The 25,169-nt window shown below is 35.9% G+C and overlaps 1 protein-coding gene across 8 annotated transcripts in view; it reads left to right on the forward strand.

Annotated features, from left to right (window-relative positions):
• Nucleotides 1-25,169, forward strand: part of NUMB (NUMB endocytic adaptor protein) — a 186,566-nt gene that overhangs the window by 125,462 nt on the left and 35,935 nt on the right. For 6 of the 8 annotated variants that reach the window (XM_012741306.3, XM_012741282.3, XM_012741285.2 and 3 more), the window contains 2 exons: nucleotides 12,843-12,917; nucleotides 19,421-19,453. In XM_012741306.3, coding sequence (XP_012596760.1) covers nucleotides 12,843-12,917; nucleotides 19,421-19,453 — 108 coding nt within the window. The remainder of the gene's footprint in view (nucleotides 1-12,842; nucleotides 12,918-19,420; nucleotides 19,454-25,169) is intronic. The other 2 variants (XM_012741290.2, XM_012741326.2) reach the window with 1 other exon arrangement.

Here is a 25,169-nt window from a genome sequence, read left to right on the forward strand (position 1 = left end):
TATAAATAAGTAAAACTGACTCCAAAAGAAATTAAGAATATAGAGACCAGTTAATATAGAAAAAATATCATGAGATATCAAAGACGTACCTATCTCTCACCCCAACATAGGCAAATCCCTCAACCGCTAACATAAGTACCAGTCCCAAATCATTTTACAAAGGAATATTATTAAACCTTTAATAAAAAGATAAAATTCATGCTTTATCTGTTTATCAAAGCTTTATAAATTTGTTTTATAAGCTTATAAATTCTTACATCTGTAGTATTTCAAAACTTGACAGAGAACACCAAAAAAGGAGACTAATAGCTAAATTAATTTACAAATATCAACACAAAGCTCTTGTTAAAATATTTAAAAAATCCAGCAATCCAATTATAGAATAATATATACCCTCCTCACTCATCAGTGCTGTGGCCATCATCATAGCTCACTGCAACCTCAAACTTTTGGGCCCACGCTATCCTCCTGCCTCAGCCTCCCGAGTAGCTGGGACTACAGGTGTGTGCCACGCCCGGCTAATTTTTCTATTTTTAGTAGAGATGGGGTCATGCTCTTGCTCAGGCTGGTCTCAAACTCCTGAGCTCAGGCCATCCGCCTGCCTCAGCCTCCCAGAGTGCTAGGATTATACTGTACCCAGCCAAAAGTACATACTTAAAAAATTTTTTTATTTTTAATTATTTTGGATACATTAAATATTTATACATGTTTATGGGGTACATGTAATAATTTTTACAAGCATACAGTGTGTAATGATCAAATCAGTGTAATTAGCGTATCAGTCACCTCAAGCATTTATCATTTCTTTGTCTTAGGAACATTTCAATTCTACTCTTAGTTATTTTGAAATATACAATAAATTATTGTTCACTGTAGTTGCCCTATTGTGCTATTGAATACTAAATCTTATTCCTTCTATCTAACTGTGTTTTTGTACCCAACAACCACACCCTTTTTCTTTCTTCCCCCTCATTCTAGCCTCTGGTAACCATCTTTCTATCTCATCTTCATGAGGTCAATTTTTTTAGTTCTCACATATTAGTGAGAACATGTGATATTTATCTTTCTGTGCCTGGCTTATTTCATTTAACATAATGTCCTCCAGTTCCATCCATGTTGTTGCAAATAACAAGATTTCATTTTTTGTATGTGGCCAAATAAGATTCAATTTTGTATAAATACCACATTTTTCATTTGTTGATGGACACTTAGGTTGATTCCATATCTTGGCTATTGTGAATAACGCTTAAAAGTATACACTTCTACACTATACTGAGTTTGAATTTGGGCTTTGACAGTTATTATTAGCTTAAACAAATTACTTAACTTCTGCTTGTGCCAGGCAATGTTCTAGGCACTTAGAATATGGTGAACAACACAGACAAAATCTTTGCTCAGTGCTTACAATCTAATGGATGTTAGACAGTGAACGAATAAATATATGAAGTATCTGGTATATCAAAAGGGAGTTAGGGCTGTGAAGTGGACATGCTGGGAGAGGCAGCAGCCTGAGGTAAATAGCCACTGAGCCAGGTGCTGTGGGCTGCCGGAAGTGAGGGATAGGGTGGGGGCAGCACTGAACATCAGTGGACATCCCCCCAATTTATTTCTCAGGTGAGGAAACTAAGGCCTATGGAGGGCTGAGGTTGCTGGGTTACTGCCAGCCTTCCACAGTAAGTTTCTGTCTTTGTAAAGTTACCTGATAATTTACTGTTTTCAAGGTAGAAAAGCTGGTTTACACATAGGAGGTAGCAAGGAACTACAGAAATGGGCAGGGCCATTTTACCAGTAAGAATCCAAATGTACGAATACAGAAACACAGACAGCTGGTCAGACAGCTAAACAATAATTTTTGTAAAATAAATTCCATATGGCCAAAAACTGATCAATAACTGCCAGCTTCACTAACCTCTGTCCCTACTTCCAATTTAGGACCAAGCAGAGAAAGTCAAGTGTGCCCCCCCACACACAACCATAGGACACTGCTTTTATTTATTTATTTATTTATTTATTGGACACTGCTTTTAGTTACTGCCTCTACTAGCCTCCTCCTCAGGCTCGCAGCTTCATCTGGGCACACCTGGAGCCTACCTTTCTCCACTATGGAGCTTTTCCACTCCTCTGTGTGCCCTTGAGTTTTTACCAAACCAACCCCCTTGCTAACAAGCTCTGAATAAATAGCTTTTGTTTGTTCTAAAATAAATAAATAAATAAATAAATAAATAAATAAATAAATAAATAAATAAATAAATAAATAAATAAATAAATAAATAAATGGAGGGAGGGAGGGAGGGAGGGAGGGAGGGAGGGAGGGAGGGAGGGAGGGAGGGAGGGAGAAGGGGAATTAGTATAAAGGGAGTGTATGGGAAGTACAATTTAAAATAGGATGGTTATGGAAGGCCTCACTAAAAAAAGTGTCTTTTGAGAAAAGACCCAAGGAAAGTGAGAAAGCAAGCAGGTTAACTGAGGAAGCAAATTGTAGACCAAGGGGGCAGTAAGCACAAAGGCTGTGGGACAGGAGAGTCCTTGGCATATTGAAAGCACAGCAATGAGGCCAGTGTGTTTAGAGCAAAAGATGTAAGTAAAGATGAGATCAGATAAGTAGCAGGACCCCAGATCATGTAGGTTAGTATTCAATACTGTCAGATCTATCCTGAACTTATGCTTATATAATTAAATATATAAACTGAAATAAAAGAAATTTTTAATTATATCCATTGTGTAAATACTTGGACATAACTATACCGGAAGACCTAAAGTAGGACACCTTTATGTAGAATCACAGTGGGTGAGGTGAGATAGCTGCAAATGTAAACTAAGGTGATGAGTTGGTGCCTATATACCATGCCAGGATTGCAAATGGTGATGTTATTTTCTGAAATGGTGAGTAACTCTTGATAAAATTCTTATCAAAGTATAATCTTCTTTTGATTAACATGACAATTACATTTGTGCAAAAATGCTCTGTGTGTGTATTTGTAAAATAGAGTAGGGTCTAATCTAAAATAATTATGAGTTTTTTACCCATTCTATGTGAATGGCCAGTAGGGCATTCAGATGTTCTACAGCTGCTGGGCCTTTACCTCACACCTGTAATCCTAGCACTTTGGGTGGCTGAGGAGGGAGGATTGCTTGGGGCCAGGAATTTGAAACCAGCTTGGGAAACATTGGGAGACCCCATCCGTACAAAAAATAGAAAAATTAGCCAAGCATGGTGGTATATGCCTATAGTCTCAGCTACTCAGAAGGCTAAGGCAGGAAGATCGCTTGAGCTCAGGAGTTTGAGGCTTCAGTGAGCTATGATCAAGCCGCTGCATTCCAGCCTGAGCAATGGAGTAAAACCCTGTCTCAAAAAACAAAAAAACAAAAGTCATACAAGAAGCCAGATTTTTGTCATCCATGTCCCCTTGCTCACTACCTAGAAATAATTTTCCCAGTCATTGTTATCAGAAATGCCTGCATACATTTCCCAAACACCCCCATTGAAAAACCACTAATGTAGGGCTCAGTAGACCATTCTAAGGACTTTGGCTTTTATTTAGAATGCAATAGTAGCTATTAGAAAGTTTTGAACAGATGAGTAGCATTATAGTCTTATGTTTTAAAAGGATCACTCTGGCTCTTGTGCAGAAAATGAGCTGTAGAAGAGCAAGGGTGAAAGCAGAGAGATCAATTAAGAGGCTCTTACTAAAGTCCAGATGAAAGATGATGTGGCTTAATCAGAATGATAGCAGCAGAAGTGGTGAGAAGGGGTCAGATTCTGGATATATTTTGTAGGTAAAGCTGCTAGCATTTATTAATAGATTGGATTTGTAAAGTATCACTAAGAGAAAGAGAAGCTAAGAATGATTCCAAGATTTTCGATCTGAGCAATTGGAAGGATAGAGTTGCCATATGTTAATTTCAGTAAGACTGTTGGTAGAAGAGTAGATTTGTGAACAAGGGATTATTATATCAAGCATTCAGTCTGAATGCTGTCATAAATGGTATTTTTTTAATTGTCTGCTTATTGCTGTTATAGACATACAAGTGACTTTCATATATTCAAATTATATCTAGCAGCCTTGCTAAATTCAGTTTTTGATTTGAATATTCTTTTGTTTTTTTACTAATACAATAATATAATCTGTGAATAATATATAGTTGTATTTCTTTCATTCCAATTCTTATACTTTTTCTTTTATCATTGAGCTGAGTAGAGCCTGGGATACAGTGCTGAGTATTAATAGAATTGGTGATAATAAGGATCCTTGCCTCATTTCTGATCTTATCACAGTTTCTCAAATTAAGCAAGTTCCCTTCTATTATTGGTAAAGAAATATTTTTTAAGGGAAACTGAATTTTATCAAAAGCTTCTTCTGTATATATTGAGATGATTATAATTTTTATCTTAATTCTGTTAAGTGGTAAATTCCACTGATTGGATTTTTTTTACAGTCCTAAAATAAATTAACTTTGATTAATACCCTTTATGATCAAGTTGAGTTTATTAAATATATTGCTGGATTCTGTTTGCTAATTTGTTCAGAAATTTCACATGTGTTTTGAGACAGACTGGACTCTAAAAATTACTTTCTTGTAGTGTCCTTGTCAAGTTTTGTATTAATAGAATTGAGGCTGGATTACAGTGTTTGTAAGGTTCTGTCTCCTGGTTTACTTCCATTCCTAGGGTATACTTTTCCAGGTGTTCCAACTGAGAGCATGGGGTGTTCAAAGGAGCCTATTCTCTGGTAGGTCCTGAACTCTAATCCTTCTCTCCTTAGCAAGATGAGAGTGCAAAAAACTCATTTTGTTTAACACATTCCTCCAGTTTCTGCACTTCTTTTGAATTGGTAGTTAGTTTTAGAGGCCTGATCAGATTTAACTTTCTTTTTTCTTCCCCCAGAAATACTTCATTAGTGGTTCAGACTGTTATCAGAAGGCACAGAATAGCTGATTATCCTTTTGTGATGAAAATAGCCATCCATGATCATTGCCTGGGTTTGTTAATTCATTAAGGGTTGCAAATGATGATACTCCAATTCTATCATCCCTTCTTCATTTATTAGCTGTAATATTGCTATGAAGCAAAACCTCCCCCAATCTACTGTTCATTTAGCAGTGGTATAATTAGGAAAGACAGGGTAATTTCATTTATGAAAGAAATGTCAAGCTGTGAGAAAGATCAGGCCCAGATTCAGTCATAAGCAACATCACCAAAATAAATAACTCTATCTATCTGATCAACTGCTGTTTTTTTTTTAAGAAGCACAACATTGTGGGGGGCAGGGAAAAAAGAATAACATCAAGTTAATGTGTGTAAGAGGAGTAAACTATAAAACTCTACGTAAATAGGAGAGTTGCAGATATGCTTTAACTGAAAGGTAGTATGAGGTAGTTGAAACAAGATAGATCTAGAAGTCAAAAGAGGAGAGTTCTATCCCTGGCTTTGTTAATTGACTAGTTATATGACCTAGTTTAAGTCATTTAACTTTTTTGACACCTTGAATTTCACCTTTGAAAAGTAAACTTTTTGGCCAGGTGTGGTGGCTCATGCCTGGGCAACATAGCAAGGCCCCATCTCTACAAAAAAACTTTAAAAATTAGCTTGGTGTTGTGGCACAAACCTATAGTCCTAGCTACTCAGGAGGCTGAGGCAGGAGGATCCACCTGCACCTGGCAATTTGAGGATTTGGTGAGCTATGGTCACACCACTGCACTCCAGCCTGGGCAGCACAGTAAGACCCTATCTCTAAAAAAATAAGAAGGGGGAAAAAAAAAGAAGAAGAAAAGAAAGAAGTAGTAGAGTAAAGGTTTTTGATCCCTTAAATTCTTTTCGGCTCTAAACTTGTCTGATTAGATTTACTGCCTCTGCTTAGACCTTTACAATTTGTAAAAATGGAATTGTACTCCAAATCTGTAGTGAAAGAATAGCCCATTTTAATTTGATTTAACTATTCCTCTTTGGTTAAAGAGCCAAAAAAAGTTTTAATATTGCGCTGTGCACATTTGCATACTGTATTTGCTACATAGCATAGGCTGTGTGTGTATGTGTGTGTGTGTGTGTATGTATGTGATAAGATGACCTGTAACTCCTTACAAATTAATGATTATTATGTTACTTTTTGTTAATGTTGGGAACTGCTGACTATACAATCTCTCATATCAGAGCTCTGCATTTCTTCTCGTGGATAACATCACCAAAGCAAGGGGGGAAATCTATTTTTTAAATAATTTTTTCCAGAAAGGGAAAAAGGACTTAATTCATCCAAGAATGAAATTCCACATACTAGTTTTTCTAAAGTACATTTTTGTGAATAAAAGTTCCTTACTCGGAAGGAGTTTGGAAAATGCATACAGACAAAAGAAGTCCTAGTGTCACATATTTTAGTCATTAAAGCATGAATCAGCTGTAGTTCTTCAGTGAGATACTGTCTCAGAGAAGAAAAGAGACCTCTTTAATAATGTTTCTTTCAATGGGCATGTTTTTCTCCTAGTCTAATAGGACAAAAAGCAGATTTTTGTCTCTGCATTTCTAAAATAGATTATGCAACTAAGAGTCAGTCCATATATGAGATAATTATGAGATAATGTTGTTCTCTTCTTTTCACCAAGACTCCTTCTTTTGCTGGCATAAATAGCCATATGTGACTAATTGAATTGATCAAGCTAGGTAGTAGAATGAAACCTGTTGGAAATACTTTGAAACCTGTATTCATTCCTCAGATCCTAAAGGTAACTCAGAGATCATAAAACCCTACTTTATCATGCTGTTATAAAATGAAAACAGAGAGAGATTAAGCAACATAGAGGTAGTAGTAGAAATGAGTAGTAGAAAAAGGAAGAAAACCCGGGTATATAATACTACAGATAAGAGTGTGAGGCAACCCAACCACAGACCCAAAGAAATTAATATATGTGAATACTTTGCCATTTATGCTGATAAATTTGAAATTTTAGATTAACTATGAATGTTCTAGGAAAATGTACTAAAATTACCTAAAGTAGAAATAGAAAAGTTGAATAGGCCCTTAACCAGAAAAAAAAAAATAGAGAATGCTGTTAAAAAACAAAACCCAAACTGTCTCTCCAAAAGGCCTAGATATAGGTGATTTCACCAGTCAGCTCTGTCAAACCCTCAAAGAATAATTTCTATGCTATTTAACTATATTAAAGTAAATGTGGGGAGAAATGGATGGTTTTCAAATTTTTTGATGTCTTTAACAAAATTCTGATACAACAATCAAAGCACAAAAACAAAAAGAAAACCGTAGAGCAATTCCACTTGTGAACATACATGAAAAAGTAGGCATAAAAATAGTAACAAATGGGGTCAAAAAGTGTACTAAAGGATTCAAGAATCTATAAATGGTTCAATACTTGGAAATTTGATAAATATAATTCATCACATTGATGGGCCTAAGAAGAAAAACAACTTCATTATTACAAAAAGGAAGCGAAGTTGGAGGACTGGCACTTCTCAATTTTAAAGCACAGCACAAAGTTACACTAATCAAAATATTATAGTATTTGGCATAAGGACAGATGTGTAAAGTGATAGAATTGAGAGTCATCCAAAAATAAACCCATATATCAATGACTGATTGACTTCTCACAAGAGTACAGAGACCATTTAACAGAAAAAGAATAAACCCTTCAACTAATGATGATGGGACAACTAGATTCCCATATTCAAAAGAATTAAGTTGGACCCCTACCTCATACCATATACAAAATTAACTCAAAATGGATCAGCAACCTAGATATAAAAGCAAAAACTCTTAAAAGGAAAGCTCTTAGAAGGAAGCATAGAGTTACGTTCATGACCTTGGATGTGGCAATGGATTCTTAAGACACTAAAAGCACAAGCAATAAAAGAAAAAAGTAGATACATTGGACTTCATCAAGATTGAAAACTGTGCATCAAATAACATTATCAAGAAAGTGAAAAGACAACTACAGGCCAGGCACGGTGGCTCACCCTGTAGTCCTAGCACTCTGGGAGGCCAAGGCGGGAGGATTGCTTGAGGTCAGGAGTTCGAGACCAGCCTGAGCAAGAGTGAGACCCCTGTCTCTACTAAAAATTGAAAGAAATTAGCTGGACAACTAAAAAATGTATAGAAAAAAATCAGCCAGGTGTAGTGGTGCCTGCCTGTAGTCCCAGTTACTCGGGAGGCTAAAGCAGAAGGATTGCTTGAGCCCAGGAGTTTGAGGTTGCTGTGAGCTAGACTGATGACACCACAGCACTCTACCCTGGGCAACAGAGCAAGACTCTGTCTCAAAAAAAAGATTCATATCACGAAGATAAAAGCTCAGAACAAGCTGAGGCTTTTTTTTTTTTGTTGCATTACATAAAGAAGATGAATAAGTAATAGAATGTATTTAGGGACAGATCATGAAGTGTTAATAGATAACAGGATTCAGCTGTCAGTAATGCCATGAAAAAATTGATAACAGGAATCAATATTTGTAGCCCTCTGTGGTTTCTAATTTCACTATCAGAAGATGATGTCAAATTGGAAGGATAAAATAGCTAAAGATAGAATTGAAATCTAGGATAGTTGAAAAAAGATTTTAAGAATATTCTGAATGGATTCTATCTGGGAGTATTAAAAGAAACTTGAGGGTATGATTATGTTACTAAACATCAAAAAATAATACAAAATGAAAGAAATGTTACAATAGTGATATGGAAATGTTCTGAGTTTCAAAAAGGTAAAAATCAAATTCTGGAACCAATTTGTAATATCACCCAAATCCTGTGTCTTTTTAAAATGTCAACTAAGATGTGGATAAGTGCATAAATAGATGGTCAATACTATTAGTCATTAGGGATATGTAAATTAAACTTACAAGAAATACCACTACACACCTTTTAGAATGACTTTTTTAAAAACTGACAATACCCATGCCTAGCCAGGATACCAAGCAACTGGAGCTCTCATACATTGCTGGTGGGAATATAAAATGGTGCAGACACTTTGGGAAAGAGAGTGGCTGTTCTTAAAAGTCAGACATTCAATTACCCTGCAACCTAGCAATTCCACTCCTTATGTTCACATGAAAACTTATAAAGGAATAGTTATAGTGGCTTTATTTATTATCACCAAAACTGGAAATAATCAAGATGAGCTTCACCTAGTGATTGGTTAAACACAGCAATACATGCATGCAGTGAAATGCTACACTCAGCTATAAAACGGAACAAACTTCTGATATACTCAGCAACTTAGATGACTTAAATTTGTATGCTAAAGTAAAAGAAGCCAGAAGTCTCATACTGTATGATTCCATTTATTTGACATTCTTCAAAAGGAAAAATTATAGGATCAGAAAATAGATCAGTAGTTGCAAAGGCTGGGGATGTGGAAAAGTTGACTGCAAATGGGCATGAAGGAATTTTTGAGGGTGATTGAACTTGATTGTGGTGGTGGTTATACATAACTGTATGCATTTGTGAAATCTCATAGAACTCTAGACCAAAAAGAGTGAATTTTACTATATGTTTAAAAAATGAATAAATCTATTCCTTATAAGACATGTATATGAACTAGAATGATCTCTAAGAACCAGTTTTACATAAAAATTACAAAAGTCAGGAGGGGCATAGTGGCTCAAGGCGTATAATCCTAGCACTTTGGGAGGCTGAGGTGGGAGTATCTCTTGAGCTCGGGAGTTCAAAATCAGCTTGGGCAACATCGAGACTCCATCTCTACAAAAAGTAAATAGATTAGTCGGACCTGGTATGGTGGTGCATGCCTGTAGTCCCAGCTACTTGGGAGGTTGAGGCAGAAGCATTGCTTGAGCCTAGGAGTTCCAGGCTGCAGTGAGCTATGATGATGCCACTAGACTCTAGCCCGGGCCACAGAATGATACCCTGTCTCAAAAAACAACAACAACAAAATAACAAAAGTCAGTAAATTTTTTATTATTTTTTAGTTTTGCCCAGTAATGATAACTTTTACAGTACCATATTCCAGAATGTCATCAAGGCTCCTAGATAGCCTCATATTAATAATTCTCTTCAGCATGTAAATTCTGAAACTTGAGAGGAATTGAAGAAGTGTGAATATGAATTTATTGTAGACGTTTTTACTGAGTTTTCAGAGGTTTGCTTATTATTGACAGTATCAGCCCTGCCAGAGGAATTTATCAGATAAAATGACTTTTATTTTACAAAGTTGTAAGGAAAAAATATGGTAGAAAGAACCTGTTTTTTTTTTTTTTTTTTTTAATTTCCTTGTAAGAATGTGAAAGTAGGGAAAGTTTTCTTGAATTGTGGTAAAGTCAAGTGGGATGACCCTTGGACTTAGAGTCATGTTTATAAATCATACTCCTCCCTTACTAGCTGTGTCTGTGATTTTGGGCAAGTTAGTCAGCATTTCTGAACCTCATCTTCTTTCTTCAGTTTTTAAAATCAGTTGATCGCATACATTTCTGAGTAGTTATTCAGTAAGACAAAATATATAAAGCACCCAGCATAGATCCTAGCACATGGTAGGTAATCAGTAAATGTTATTTCCTTTTTCCTATGCTCACTCCTGGACTATTTTTGGTGCCTTATTTATATCATATATGTAAGAGCTACAAAACCAAAATACATGTAATTATTTTGAAGTTTAAAATAGCAGATGTATTGAATAGGAGTGTTGAGAGAAGACAGTCTTATCTTGTTTCAGATCTGAGGGGTAAGGCATCCAGTTTCTCACCATTATGTAAGATGCTAGGTGTAAGTTTAATTGCAACTGATCTATCTTCAAGTTCACAGACACTTTCTGCTGTCATCTCCATTCTGCTATTGAGTCTACCCAATGTGTTTTCATTTCAGTTATTGTATTTATCAGTTTTAAATGTTCCATTTGATTCCTTTTTAAAATTTTCTGTTTCTTTGCTGAGATTTTCTATTTTCCCATTTGTTTCAAGACTATTCACTATTGCTTCTTTGAACATTTTTTATAATAGCAGCTTTAAAGTCTTTATTAGATAATTCTAACATCTGTATAATCTTAGTGTATGTGACTGTTTTTCCCCTGGATGAGTTAAAATTTTCATAATTCATCATATGCCAAGTAATTTTGTATTGTGTCCTAGGTATTTGTATATTTGGTTGTGAGACTTTGAGTCTTATTTAAATCCTATGGAGAATGTTTATATTTTTGTTTTAGCAGCCAATCCAGTTAAGTCTCAGGCTGCAAGTTCTAACTTACCTCTGTGAGCTGTGGTTCCAATATCCATTCAGTTTTCAAAGCCTTTATAATGGTATTCTGATCTATAGTGCTATTCTGATCTATCCTGTGTGTATGTCACCCATTTCTAAGTTTGGGAACCAGGAGGTGGTCTATATGTTAGTTCTCAAAGTCTTTGGTATGCTAATTAGGATCAGATCCTTAGCAATGCAGCTCCTGGGTGAACCCTGGAATTCATAAACAATTCGTGGTGTATTTTCCAAGCTCCTCCCCTCTTGTGTCTTCCTCAGTACTTTCCAGTTCCCTGGAGCTTCCCTTTCTGGTCTTCTAGCCAGAAACCTGAGCTCTGGGTTATTCTGCTCTACCAGGAATTCCCACAGTTTCACTTGTATCTGTCGCCAAATGGTGGGAGATTCAGAGACAGAGGAAGAAAGCAAAAAGGGGGGTCAGCCCCATCTTCGTGAAATTAAGGTTCCACTAAACAGGTAGGTTCCCCTCCCTTAGAGGTGTGGATGTTGCAGGTTTTCATTGTTGCTACCTCTGCTGCTCCAGCCGCCACTACAGCCTGAACCACATGATTTCCTGGGGGCTGAGTGTGAGACAACCAAGAAAAGAAAAGTAAATAAAATGGAGGGGAACTCCTATCTTCTCTGAGGTTAAGAGTTCCCTTGCCTAGTCTTCAAACCAGAGCCCCATTGACTTTTTTTTTTTTTAAGGCTGGTCAAGTGGAGCAGTGGGAGTGGAAAAGGAACAAAGAAATCTGTAACTGGTTGTGATCAATTAGTTGTAAACACCACTGCACTCAGACCAACCTACATTGACTTTTCCTAGATTTCTCTTTGTACCACAGTACTCACTTTTGGATTTCTGGCTATGTTACATTCAGGCTGGAAGTACCAAAAAGAGAGTGGAGTAATCCTGAATTAGAAAAGCAGAAGGGCAATATTATAAATGGTCTCTTTTATTTTTAGTTATTTTTTTGAGTCAAGGTCTCACTTTGTTGCCGAGGCTAGAATGCGGTGGTGTCAGCATAGCTCACTGCAACCTCAAACTCTCTCAGCCTAAAATAATTTTTCAACCTTTCAATTTCTGCCTCTTCTACACATCTTTTAAAGCTCAGATGCACTACCTTCTTAAAATTTGTTTTAGTTACCTGCCTCACTCTTATGTGCTCCCCGTAAAAGGAGTAGGTGATCTCTTCAGCCTTTGAAAAACTGTCATTTTTGTTTGGCCTTTTTCATGGTATGTATATATACTTTGCCTTGGGAGAGGTGTACAGAGGAGAGCTTTATGTGTAGACATACAGTAACTGTCTATATTATGCTTCAGATCCAATAGATTCAGGCAACATTTAGTTACTACTGTGTACTTTTTCACCTACTCACCTGTAAGTCTTTGACATAATTATTCTAAATCTTCATATGAGAACACTGAGAGTAAGTAAAGTAACATTATTTTAACTCTTCTTCAGTGGCTGTGAATCTCTTGAGTACGGGGATTTCAATACAGGTTGAATATCTTTTATCTGAAATGCTTGGGACCAGAAGTGTTTGGATTTTGGATTTTTTCAGATTTGGGATGTTTAACCTATATTCAATTCTCTACCACCTATTGTTTAAATAGAGTAGCTACTCAGTAAACATAGCAATAACCCCAGCTTTTTTCTTCTTTCTACAGTACCTTGGCCATGTAGAAGTTGATGAATCAAGAGGAATGCACATCTGTGAAGATGCTGTAAAAAGATTGAAAGCTGTATGTATTTGATGGTTGCCAGTGTTGATCTATATGCTGTCAATATTTTCTTAAAAGATTTTGCTCAGTAAAGTTCAGTGACCCAGTATCCATTAAGAACAGTGTTTCTCTTAAAGCAAAAGATGTGGACTTACTAATAAAAGCTTCTCATGTTGTTCATCCAGAGGTATAAATTATAAAGACAAACCTCTTCGATTTAGGTCAGACATTTATCTAAAAGGTATTTTTGATTCATAACCCATGTGAAACAAGTGATGTGAAATTTGATAGAAGGATAATTTTCTAAAACCAGGATGAAGCTGTTAGTTAACGTCTTAACCTAATTGTGATAACTGGATTATAAATTATGAATTTTAAATCTATTATAAGAAACAGCTTTCTGGGAAAAAGTAGGAGATAGAGATATCTATGTTGATGCCTGGTGAGACTTACTTTCTTGGAGACTTCATTATTATCATGACTCCTACTCCCCAATATTTTTCTCTGTATTTCTCTAACATAATCTATTTCTACTGCCTTGTTCATAAACTTTAGTACACTGGAATGGAGAGCCCTTTCCCAGGATAAACAATATTTCTTTTGCCAATTATGACATAGAACACATCCCAAGTCATGCCTGTATATTTCATAAAAGGAGAGAATGGGTTCAGAATTCATAAAGATTCAGATTAAAGTGCTGAATTTCAGATTTTCAATAGGTTGGAGGAATGTTCCATAGATCTGACAGCCCTCTTTACAACCTTCCTTCTCTCCAATGTGTCCCCACTTTGCTATGAAAGCTTTAAGCATTACTTCTGCATGCCCCTGCCCCAAAGAGCATTTAATACTTGTTGCTTTGGGTTTGCTGGTATGATGGGCTGCCACAAGTTTGACTACTAATGTGTGCTTTTTCCCTCAATTTGCTTAGTAATCGAAAATGTTCTGCTTCTTGGTATATTCTATATTAACTCTTATCTGTAATTCTACAATATGAAATACATAAAATTAAGCAGCCAACTCAGATTTTATTTTGGAATAAATGCTTGAATCTATTATAGAAAGGAAAGGAGAAAAATAACTGATTGTAGTATACAAAGAACTAAAAAACAAACTCACTGATAGGGTTTGTTTTGTTTTTTTTTTGTTTTTTTTTTGAGACGGAGTCTCGCTTGTTGCCCAGGCTATAGTGAGTGCCGTGGCGTCAGCCTAGCTCACAGCAACCTCAAACTCCTGGGCTCAAGTAATCCTTCTGCCTCAGCCTCCCAAGTAGCTGGGACTACAGGCATGTGCCACCATGCCCGGCTAATTTTTATATATATATATTAGTTGGCCAATTGATTTCTTTCTATTTATAGTAGAGACGGGGGTCTTGCTCTTGCTCAGGCTGGTTTCGAACTCCTGACCTCAAGCAATCCGCCCGCCTCGGCCTCCCAGAGTGCTAGGATTACAGGCGTGAGCCACCGCGCCTGGCCACTGATAGGGTTTTGATAAGAATCTGCAAGCCATTGATTTATTATGGTCTCTCTGCAGTCAAACCTCTCTCTGCTAATGATAATCTGTATTTGCAGCTGCTCCCTAGTGCTAGTTTCACTGCCCCACCTCAGATCATCAGGCATTAGATTCTCTCTCTTTTTTTCTTTTTTTTCTTCAGTGTCTCACTTTGTTGCCCTGGCTAGAGTGCTGTGGTGTCAGCCTAGCTCACAGCAACCTCAAACTCTTGGGCTCAAGTGATATCTCCTGCCTCAGCCTCCTGAGTAGCTGGGACTACAGGCATGCGACACCATGCCTGGCTAATTTTTTCTATATATATTTTTAGTTGGCCAATTAATTTCTTTCTATTTATAGTAGAGACGGGGTCTTGCTCTTTCTCAAGCTGGTTTCGAACTCCTGACCTTGAGCAATCCGCCCGCCTCAGCCTCCCAGAGTGTTAGGATTACAGGCGTGAGCCACTGTGCCCGGCCTAGATTTTGGTTTTTTAAGCAGCGTTTAATTAGAAACATCTCTTTATTACATAAGTAATATATATTGTATAAAACACAAATGAACAAAAAAAGTACATAAATAAAACAAAATGATCTTATGCAATCTCAGAGATAGATATTATTTAACTGTCTAGTTCTAAAACTAATTTTTTATTTGAATGGATTTTTTTGTTGTTTTATTTTACCTTTTTATTTTTTTAATCCAAGAAGATAATAGACTATAAGCATGATTATTTCAGGCATAGGACTATTTAGATAATAAAATTTAATGAGTTTTTGTATTCACCAGAAATAGGAACTAAACTACCATTTAAAAAATTATACCTATGCCTGGAACAGTGTCTGGCACATAGTAGTCACTCAAAAAATATTGCTAGAATGAATATACAGAATACAATGCAATCTTCAATATATGGTCAAAGTGAATCTTACAATCATCGTAATTATCTCTTATGTTTTTAATGTTTTAAGTTTATAAAACCTTTTGCATATCTCTAAAAATCTGTATTTCCCTATGGTCTTTTATGACTTAAGGAAAGTTTTATATGTTGATGATTGCTTTTCTGGACATAATTAAGCTTTTGAACTTTAAGGGAAAATCACCCACTCCTAGACTTTTTATTAAGAAGTTATTTAAATTTTTCAGACAAACCCTATCCAGGAGACTTGGAGCAAATATTATATATAGTTTTGCATTGGAAAACATGTGTTATAAAAAAACAAGATTGGAGTGTTGGGTAACTGGGGCAAATTTCCTGTTTATTATACTCAATGAAACTTCTCCCTTCTATAAATACCTTTTCTATTTCTATAAATACTGAGAATCTTGTAGACGGTTGGAAGTCTTCAGGATGTTGTTCTCACATCAGACTAGTCCACATAAATTTATGATTTTTGTCTTCCTTTCATATTTTTACTATACAGAAATTTCTAGTTGCCTTTTTTTTTCTCTGAGAAAACAGTCATCTAACCAACTTCACTGGGGATCTATAACTTGTTGTGCCAGATACTTATATTGTGCCAAATGCTATGTCTCTGGAGGATTTTTGTCTGTTTTTTATAGATTATAAAGCTTCCTCTTCTACAGAGGATTAAAGAAGAAATAGAATGTCTTTAGAATTCGTTTGAATGCCAAAGTTTAAAAATTTTAAAAATTAAATAGCTTAGATGTTCCAGTTAAGTAGTGAAACAAAGATTTTAAACCTATCATGTGAATGATCTTTGAGCTAAAAATTTAACATTTCTAGTGCTTTTTAAATTTATGAGGAATTGAGAAAGAAGAAAATTTGCAAGTATATTTGTGTGTGTGTTTTTCCCCAAGTAGTCTCTTACAATTTATAATTAGATTAACTTCAGTTGGAAATCATCTGCATACTTGATGTTCTCTAATGAAAAAAAATCATAACTAAAAAAGATAGTGTTTTAAAAATATGTTCCTCACAGCATAAATGTTGTTTTATTTATTTATTTATTTTACTTTCTATGCATGGAGTTAGTTGCTACTATTTTCAATTCATTTACTTTGTGACATAATTTCACTAATTAGCTACTTTGGGATTTAAATTGTATAGGATAATTGACAGAAATGGCTTATTGTCCATTTTTATTGCCTTTTGGCATAATCAGTTGCAAGGTGAAGAATATTGTCCTCTATCAGTCAATTTTGTAAAATGTGTATCAGGCCTTGTTTGACTCTAGTCCAAGATGCCCTTCATTTTAAAAGGTCATTTCTTCCCATTGTCTCTTAAATGTCTTTCCCTCTCTGTCTTGGTTTTAGGCTAGTTTCATTATACTACCAGTTTCTAATATGTTGTTTTTTATTCACTATTTGATATATTTGTTTTAATATATGTTCTTGTTTTAGCAGGTAAAAGAATCATAACAATTGTTTTTTAAAAGAACATTAATATTATTCTCTAATACCTGTCTTTTTATGCATTTTGCACGTCAACTTTTTCATTAACATCTGGGGTCTTTTATAAAAAGAGGAAAAACTCCATGTTTAACAAGAGCTTTTCTAGGAGCTAAATTAAAGGTTAATGGATCTCCTTCCCTCACCTTCCCAACCCTTAAGAATGGTGAATCTCCTAACTTTGGCTGCATCCTTGAAAGCTGGTGGTTACTCAGTCTAACAAAACTAGGGTCACCAAACTTGGCAGCAGAAATAATCTTAATCGTATTGTAATGACTGGCATGATTACTTTATAATTTTTTTCCAGCTTATGTTCATAATATTTTGCGGAAATATTTGATGCTGCTTGTGATTTTCAAAACTTAGGTGGAAAACAAACTTTCTGGATCTGAGAGCATTGAATGAGTTTACAAATTATTTAAGAGAGTCAAATTTCAGTACAGTTGTCTTTTCCCAGACATTTATCCAACATTAAAAATTGATGATTATAAAAAGTAAAGTTTTATGCCAAGCGTGGTGGCTCATGCCTGTAATCCTAGCACTCTGGGAGGCCAAGGTGGGAGGATCGTTTGAGCTCAGGAGTTTGAGACCAGCCTGAGCAAAGCAAGACCCTGTCTCTACTAAAAAAATAGAAAGAAACTAGCTGGACAACTAAAAACATATAGAAAAAGTTAGCCAAGCATGGTGGTGCATGCCTGGAGTGCCAGCTATTCGGGAGGCTGAGGCAGAAGGATGGCTTGAGCCCAGGAGTTTGAGGTTGCTGTGAGCTAAGCTGACACCATGGCACTCTAGCATGGGTAACAGAGTGAGACTCTGTCTCAGAAAAAAAAATGTAAAGGCTTGGCCGGGCGCTGTGGCTCACGCCTGTAATCCTAGCTCTTGGGAGGCCGAGGCGGGCGGATTGCTCAAGGTCAGGAGTTCAAAACCAGCCTGAGCAAGAGTGAGACCCCGTCTCTACTATAAATACAAAGAAATTAATTGGCCAACTGATATATATATAAAAAAAATTAGCCGGGCATGGTGGCGCATGCCTGTAGTCCCAGCTACCCGGGAGGCTGAGGCAGAAGGATCACTCGAGCCCAGGAGTTTGAGGTTGCTGTGAGCCAGGCTGACGCCACGGCACTCACTCTAGTCTGGGCAACAAAGTGAGACTCTGTCTCAAAAAAAAAAAAAAAAAAAAAAAAAATGTAAAGGCTTAAACTATATTTCAACCAAAGCTAAGAAATGTAAAGTGAAAGCAGCTTGGTGGGGAATTAGAACCCATCCACTTTGCATAAATTCTTTAGATTTTAAATGGTGGCCAGTTTTCATAAATGGTGCTTAAAAATTGATGCTGGTACCATATATAGCTATGCCTCTCTTATCCAGATAGTTTCAGAATGATATACCTACAAATGTCAATGCAAGTTTATTTTAAAACAACAGCTTTTAAAAAGCTGTTGTTAAAAATAAAACCCTATTCCTTAAATTTCAGTTGTGGCCCAAAGATGTTATTTGGTTCTTAAGATATTTGTTTTCTCAGCTCCAGTTTAAAACATTAGCCTTGTGTTCTTTATAGATAATTTATTCTGTATCTGGAATAGAACATATCTGTTATTTCCCCATGTGTTGTGAAATTGATCAGCACACACATGTATACAGATTGATACTAATTCATAAGTGGAAAGTCAATGGTCAAGCTCCCCTTAGGTAGTATGAAGGATTCTCTAAGGGACATCTTAAACTCATCAAGAAAAAGTATGACAAGAACCCTTGATGCATACTCATTTAATTTTATATATTGCATTTTTTATGTGATTATATAGTCATTTGAATGTGGACTGGTTTTTTATTTATTTATTTATTTATTTTTTGAGACAGAGTCTCACTCTGTTGCCCAGACTAGAATGCCGTGGAGTCAGCCTAGCTTACAGCAACCTCAAACTCCTAGGCTCTAGCAATCCTACTGCCTCAGCCTCCCGAGTAGCTGGGACTACAGGGATATGCCACCAGCCTGGCTAATTTTTCTATATATTTTTAATTAGTCGTTTAATTTCTTTCTATTTTTAGTAGAGAATGGGGTCTCACGCTTGCTCAGGCTGGTTTCGAACTCCTGACCTTGAGCAATCCACTCGCCTCAGCCTCCCAAAGTGCTAGGATTACAGGCGTAAGCCACCGCCCCCGGCCTGAACTGGTTTTTTAATTGATGACTTTTACACAGTTGACTACTGATTTTAAATTGAAAGATGTATATGGAACCACTCTTCTATTTTTATACTCACTATTATGAAATTTAAATGTAAATCTCACTAAACCAGTGTGTCCTAATCTTTCTCTGCTGCCAAATTTGGAAAATATGTTTTAAAAGTACATAGTGATTACTAAACTAACTGGTTACTCTGCATGAATAGAGGTCCTGAATTCTTCTCTTTCCATGGATTCTTAGGCCGTACAGTGTTTTTCCCTGCATTTTCATGCACCCTTCCTTAGTCCTTGTCACTCCTGGTATGGATAACTCTTTAAAACTCTCACCCCCTCCCTTTCTCCCACTTTTCCCTTTCCCCAACTTCTGTATGTGCTTATTGGTGTGAAACCCTGGGACATTTAGCCCATACAATAATAGCGCTCGACTTGTCCCCCTGTTCCTCCAGGAAAGGAAGTTCTTCAAAGGCTTCTTTGGAAAAGTAAGTTTAATGCCACATTTGTGCTTGCTTTATAAGGAGTTACACCCCTAGTATAGCACTGACATATTTTTAAAAAGTAGTACAGCTTTGGTTTCTTTATAATACAGGAATTGATTTGACTGTATATAGACATTAATGAATTAGGAAGTTACTATCTATGCTATTATCTGTGTGTCTGTGGATACTAAATCTGATGATTCCTAGGAAATTCCAATAAATGAATCCAGTAGGTTTAGAAGAGGATTTTCTCTTCAACACTATGTATTAAAATAAATTTCATTTGATCTTTCAAAGCTCTATTCATATTAGCAGTATTTTTAGCAGCTAGATTTTGCTTAGCGCCCAATATTGGCAGAGAAATGGGAAGAAATATTAAATTCAAGTGAATATTAAATATTTTACATTTAACAGTATTATATTTTTTCCAATGTAACTTAAATTTCAGCCGAAGTAAATGAAAGTACATAAACTTATCTTTTGGGATCCTGCTATGATTTTTACCTGGGTTGCTAATCTTAAAAAACCCATCTTAATTATTAGTCTACCAAATACCTGTTATATGTGGACTATTGTTTATGTAGATGCTTTTCAAGTAATGATTTCTTAATGTTCAGATCTCCTTAAAAGTAAGAATATATAGGGTGGCAGTACACATATAAGTAAATACATTTCTAACACTTTTGTGTCCAAGTTTATTATTGTTTTATTTGGGTAAGTGCTACAAAGTAATTCAGATTGAGACAGAATAAGAGAGAAATACTATCATTAGATAACTGAGTGTAAATTTCTGAAAGTTTATGTGAGTATAAAAATCCTATCACAATTGATTTTCTACTTGATAGTTTTGTTATTTTTGAAATGCGTTTTAAAGAACAAATCATTTCCATTTCCTTCTCAATTAAATGTTTTAGCTGTGGCTCATTTTTACATTTTCTTGTCCTAATTTAGGTCACTTTTATACTAATATAAACAAATTTGAAGTATTTTAGATCTAATGATTTAATTCAGTTACTGCTGTCCATCTGAAATGAAAAGTTACATAATTTACCAACACATGTCACAATAACATTTTCTAGTAGACATTTTGAGTCTGAGTCAAATTAAGAAGTCCTTAGAATATGGAATACATATCTAGAAAGAATCCTATAGACATTTATAGCACTATAAATAGATATTATATTTGTTAAAGAAATTGATAATTGTTAAGAAAACTTTTTCTGTAGTATTGTTCTTTCCCAAATGGAATTTATTTATTTATTTATTTTTCACTCTTTTTCTTTCTTTCTCCTCTCTCTTTTCTATTCTTTTCTCCTTTTTCTTTTCAAGAGACAGGGTCTGCCTCTGTTGCCCAGGCTGGAGTGCAGTAGTAGCTCATAGCAGCCTTGAAGTCCCAGGCTCAGGTGATCCTCCTGCTTCAGGATCCTCCTCCCAAATAGCTGGGACTACAGGTGCATGCCACCACGCCTGGCTCCAGATAGAATTTCTGGAAGCAGTTACGTGTTACCATAATTATCATGCAATTTTAATTATCTTCCAAGTGACCAGTTTTGTCTATTTTAGTTAAAACAGCTTTGTCTATGAAGACTAGGTTGTAGAAAATATTAATTTGGTTTATACAAAAACAATGTTAAAACTATATTTTAGCAGGACGCAAAGGCATGAGCTTATAGTCCCAGCTACTTGGGAGACTGAAGCAGGAGGATCACTTGGGCCCAGGGAGTACAGCCTGGGCAACATAGTGAGACCCTGTCTCTAAGGGGGAGGGGAAAGTATGTATTTTTAAAGATTATAACACAGTGTTAGGGAACAGACATAGCTCACTCTTTCTTCAGAATCAGTCCTCAGGTGGCAATATTTATTGAGCCATGATTCACTTACACATGCGGCCCGCCGAGGACATTTATCCTGTCTGCAGGGTGTTTTTGCTGCTGCTGCCTGTCCTGCCTAGCAGCTGACTCGTCCCAGGCCCACAGTGCCCATGTGTGGAATGTGCACCACACTCTCCAATGGCCCTCCAACAATCTGAGGGACAGGGAACTGGCCCTCTGTTTAAAAAGTTTGAGGACCCCTGACTTACAGTGTAGCTGAAGTAGGTCACACTGTGCTTGGTAGCTGTTTTCACTGCATTTTTACTACATGATGAATTTTTATGTCTTAAGAAAAAAAACTATGAATTGTCTCACTTAATCCTTAAATAACCCTAAAGTTATTATTCTCATTTCTTTAAATGATCTGAATGAAATAACAGATATAAAAGTGATAGAAGCTATGATTTGAACCTAGATAATCTGATTCCAGAGCCTACACTCTTAATCACTGTTATATAATCACTCCATTTTCATATTATTTATTTATAAGTGAAATTTAAAAGATTTAACTTTAAAAGGTACTATTAAATAGCTTCCTAGAAACTCACTTTTACTTTCTAACTTTCTTTTTAAAGGACACTAATTTACCTTTGGATTTTATTTCTGGCCTGTTTACTTTTTTATTAGTTAAAGCTTTAAAGAGCCTTTTTTCAGTGGTTCAAATTAATATTTATTTATATGGAAATATTTAAATCCTACTACAGGATTTAAGTAGTATCCTTATCCTGAGTATCCCTTATCCAAAATACTTGGGACCAGAAGTGTTTTAGATTTCAGATTTTTTCAGATTTCAGAATATTTACATATACATACAAGATATCTTGGGAATAGGACCAAGGCTAAACACAAAATCTGTGTTTTATAAACATCTTATACCCATCACCTGAAGATAATTTTATACAATGTTTTTAATAATTTTGTGCATGAAACACAGTTAGTGTACATTGAACCATCAGAAAGCTAAAGGTGTCACTATCTCAGCTATCCATGTGGACAATCTGGTTTTTTGGCATCACCATCATTCCTGAGTCTGAATTTATATGCTACTGTTAAGCAATCATTTTCCTACATTTATTCATACATAAGAACTTAACAGTAGAAAAATGACACCATGAATACAGTGAAAAAATAATGTGTTCAAGGTAACTAAGCAGCACAGTAGCCTCACCAGGAATACCTTTATCAGGTGTTAAACAATAGCAAACAGCAATCAGACTTCTGCTACACTGCTATATTTTGATTTAAAAGTTACTTACTGTACACTATTTTTTTTAAGCGAGAAGAAGTATCAGAAGCAGTTGAGGGGCCAGAAAGTAGTTCCTCTAGGAATAAGGAGACATTCTGCTGGATGGCTTTTTAAAATGTTTTCTTCAGAGTCATTTGCCTTATCAGCAATGTTTTTTGTCTCAGAAGTCTGTTTGATTTTATAAACTGACATGATTTCTTGTTCTAAGTGCACACTGCTCTAGTATCACAGCTAATGAGGGCTGGGAAGGTCTTTTTTCCCTTGGGGATGCTGAATACACTGTGTGTTGTTTGCCTGGGTTTTAACTGTGACCCATTACATGAGGTCAAGTGTGGAATTTTCCACTTGTGGCATTATATTGTTGGCACTCAAAAAGTTTCACATTTTTGGAGCATTTTGGATTTCAGATTTTCGGATTAGGGATGCTCATCCTGTAGTGAGTTGGACTCCCACAGGATTTTTTTAAAAGATGCTAAGTGATCCCATAATAGTGTCCATGAACAAATGTGACTATCAGAATTCTTTTCTTATGTTACTGAGAAAAAAAAATTTTTCATGGCAGGGTGATTTTACATCACAGTAACTCATTCAAAGAGTTTGGAAAATGGGGCAGGGGGCGATATCATCTATAATTTTACCCAGATTGTGCTTTTAAATTAAAAACTTTTCTATAATTTGCAGACTTTTAAGTCTTTCAAGTTATTCAACTCAATACCACACTAACCTGCAAGAAATAGTCTGGTGAAAGAGACTTGATTTGTTGAGTTTGCTAGGTAATTGTGGTTTGATGAAAGCTTAAAATGAAGAATCTTATAGAACAGTATATGATAGGGTGTTTTTTTATTCCAGTACAGTTCTTCATAAAGTTTGATAACTTTATTATTCTTTGAATCATGTATGGTTTAATGATCCAGGATAAATAGAACAACAGTATTCAAGAAGTGTTAACATTAAACACTTTTTTGTAAAAGTAGGTAGATGGAAAAATTGTTAGCCCTGATTCCGGGTTTATGCATCATGGCCAGGAGGACTTCTTCCTCTTTAAGTCTCTTCCTGGATCTGACCACCATCACTTCCATATTGCTGAATCACTAGCAGATGAGAGCAGTGCCTCCAAAAACCGTAACAGTAGCGAACAGATAAACCTGGGTCTGTTACAAGTCTGCATTATTAATCCACTGTAAGGTAATCTATATTCCCATTTTATGAAGGAACTTTCTCAACAAAGAGGTACAAAATGTTCTTAGGCCACCCTACTAGGTCCCTTTTTAAAGCCGTTTAACTTGTATTTATACAAAGCTTTATAGTTTATGATGTGCCTTGACCTGCTTTCTAATTTGCTATTCACAACAGCTCAGTGAATTAGACAGAGTAGTCCGTGAAACTATATATATATATATTTTTTTTTTTTTTTTTTTTGAGACACAGTCTCACTCTCTTGCCCTGCCTAGAGTGCCATGGCATCAGCCTAGCTCACAGCAACCTCAAACTCCCAGGCTCAAGCAATCCTTCTGCCTCAGCCTCCTGAGTAGCTGGAACTACAGGCATGCACCACCATGCCCAGCTAATTTTTTCTATATGTTTTTAGTTGTCCAGCTAATTTCTTTCTATTTTTTTAGTAGAGACAGGGTCTCATTCTTGCTCAGGCTGGTCTCAAACTCCTGAGTTCAAACAATCCTCCTGTCTTGGCCTCCCAGAGTGCTAGGATTACAGGCATGAGCCACCACACCCAGCCTATGAAACTGCATTTAAAAACAGAAGCTCAGAGAGTTCACCCAGCTAGTACTAAATAGCGGCACGTACACTGAAACCAAAGTTTTCTGAAATGTGGTGCAAAATTCTTTTACCTACCCCGAGTTGATGTTCTCTCATTCAAAAAGCACTGGCCTCTGCTTTTCTCAAGTATGTCCTAATTATGATGATTGGAGAAGTGTCTAATGCAGAGGATACTAGATAGCCCAAGGACTAAATATATCCACAAACATAGATTGTGTGGCTTGCACACAGTTTGTATGTTTGAATTAGTTGCAAGTATTTTAAACATTGAGTGCTTTCACATAAAAACTAGGATATCTGTCTTAAGAATTAGGAGATCTGACAAAACAACATGCTTTCTATGTGGCAACAGTGGCTTGAGCTGAGTAGCAACTGTGCCCTTTGCCTATTCACCTTAATCCCTGCAAATTCTTTTTGTCCCTTAGACTCAGCTTGCTTCACTCACTTTATTACCTGCTTTTAACCCTGTAGGCATTTGAGTTTGTGAACTCCCTCCCTGGGCTATTATGTCGCTTTGATTTATTTTTCTTTATAGCAATCATTATAATATCTCTTCTAGTAGATTCTGTTAATGTACTGCCAAATATATTTTTTTCAAGTTTTATATTTTTGTAGTTGTTAAGTGGTGTCATTAGAAATGGTTAAGTTTTAGAGAATGTGTGCTTGAAAAATAATATGGTTATATTGTTTTCACCTAATTCCCAAGAGTAATATGCCCCATGGTATTTATGACTCTATTCTGAAATCAATGTATGCACATCTACATTCTTTTTTAGATTTCCTAAATTTTCTCCTATAGGACAAATTGTACTTAAGCTTATCTTCA

Source organism: Microcebus murinus, chromosome 6, assembly GCF_040939455.1.
Source record: "Microcebus murinus isolate Inina chromosome 6, M.murinus_Inina_mat1.0, whole genome shotgun sequence".
NCBI classification, from domain to species: domain Eukaryota; kingdom Metazoa; phylum Chordata; class Mammalia; order Primates; family Cheirogaleidae; genus Microcebus; species Microcebus murinus.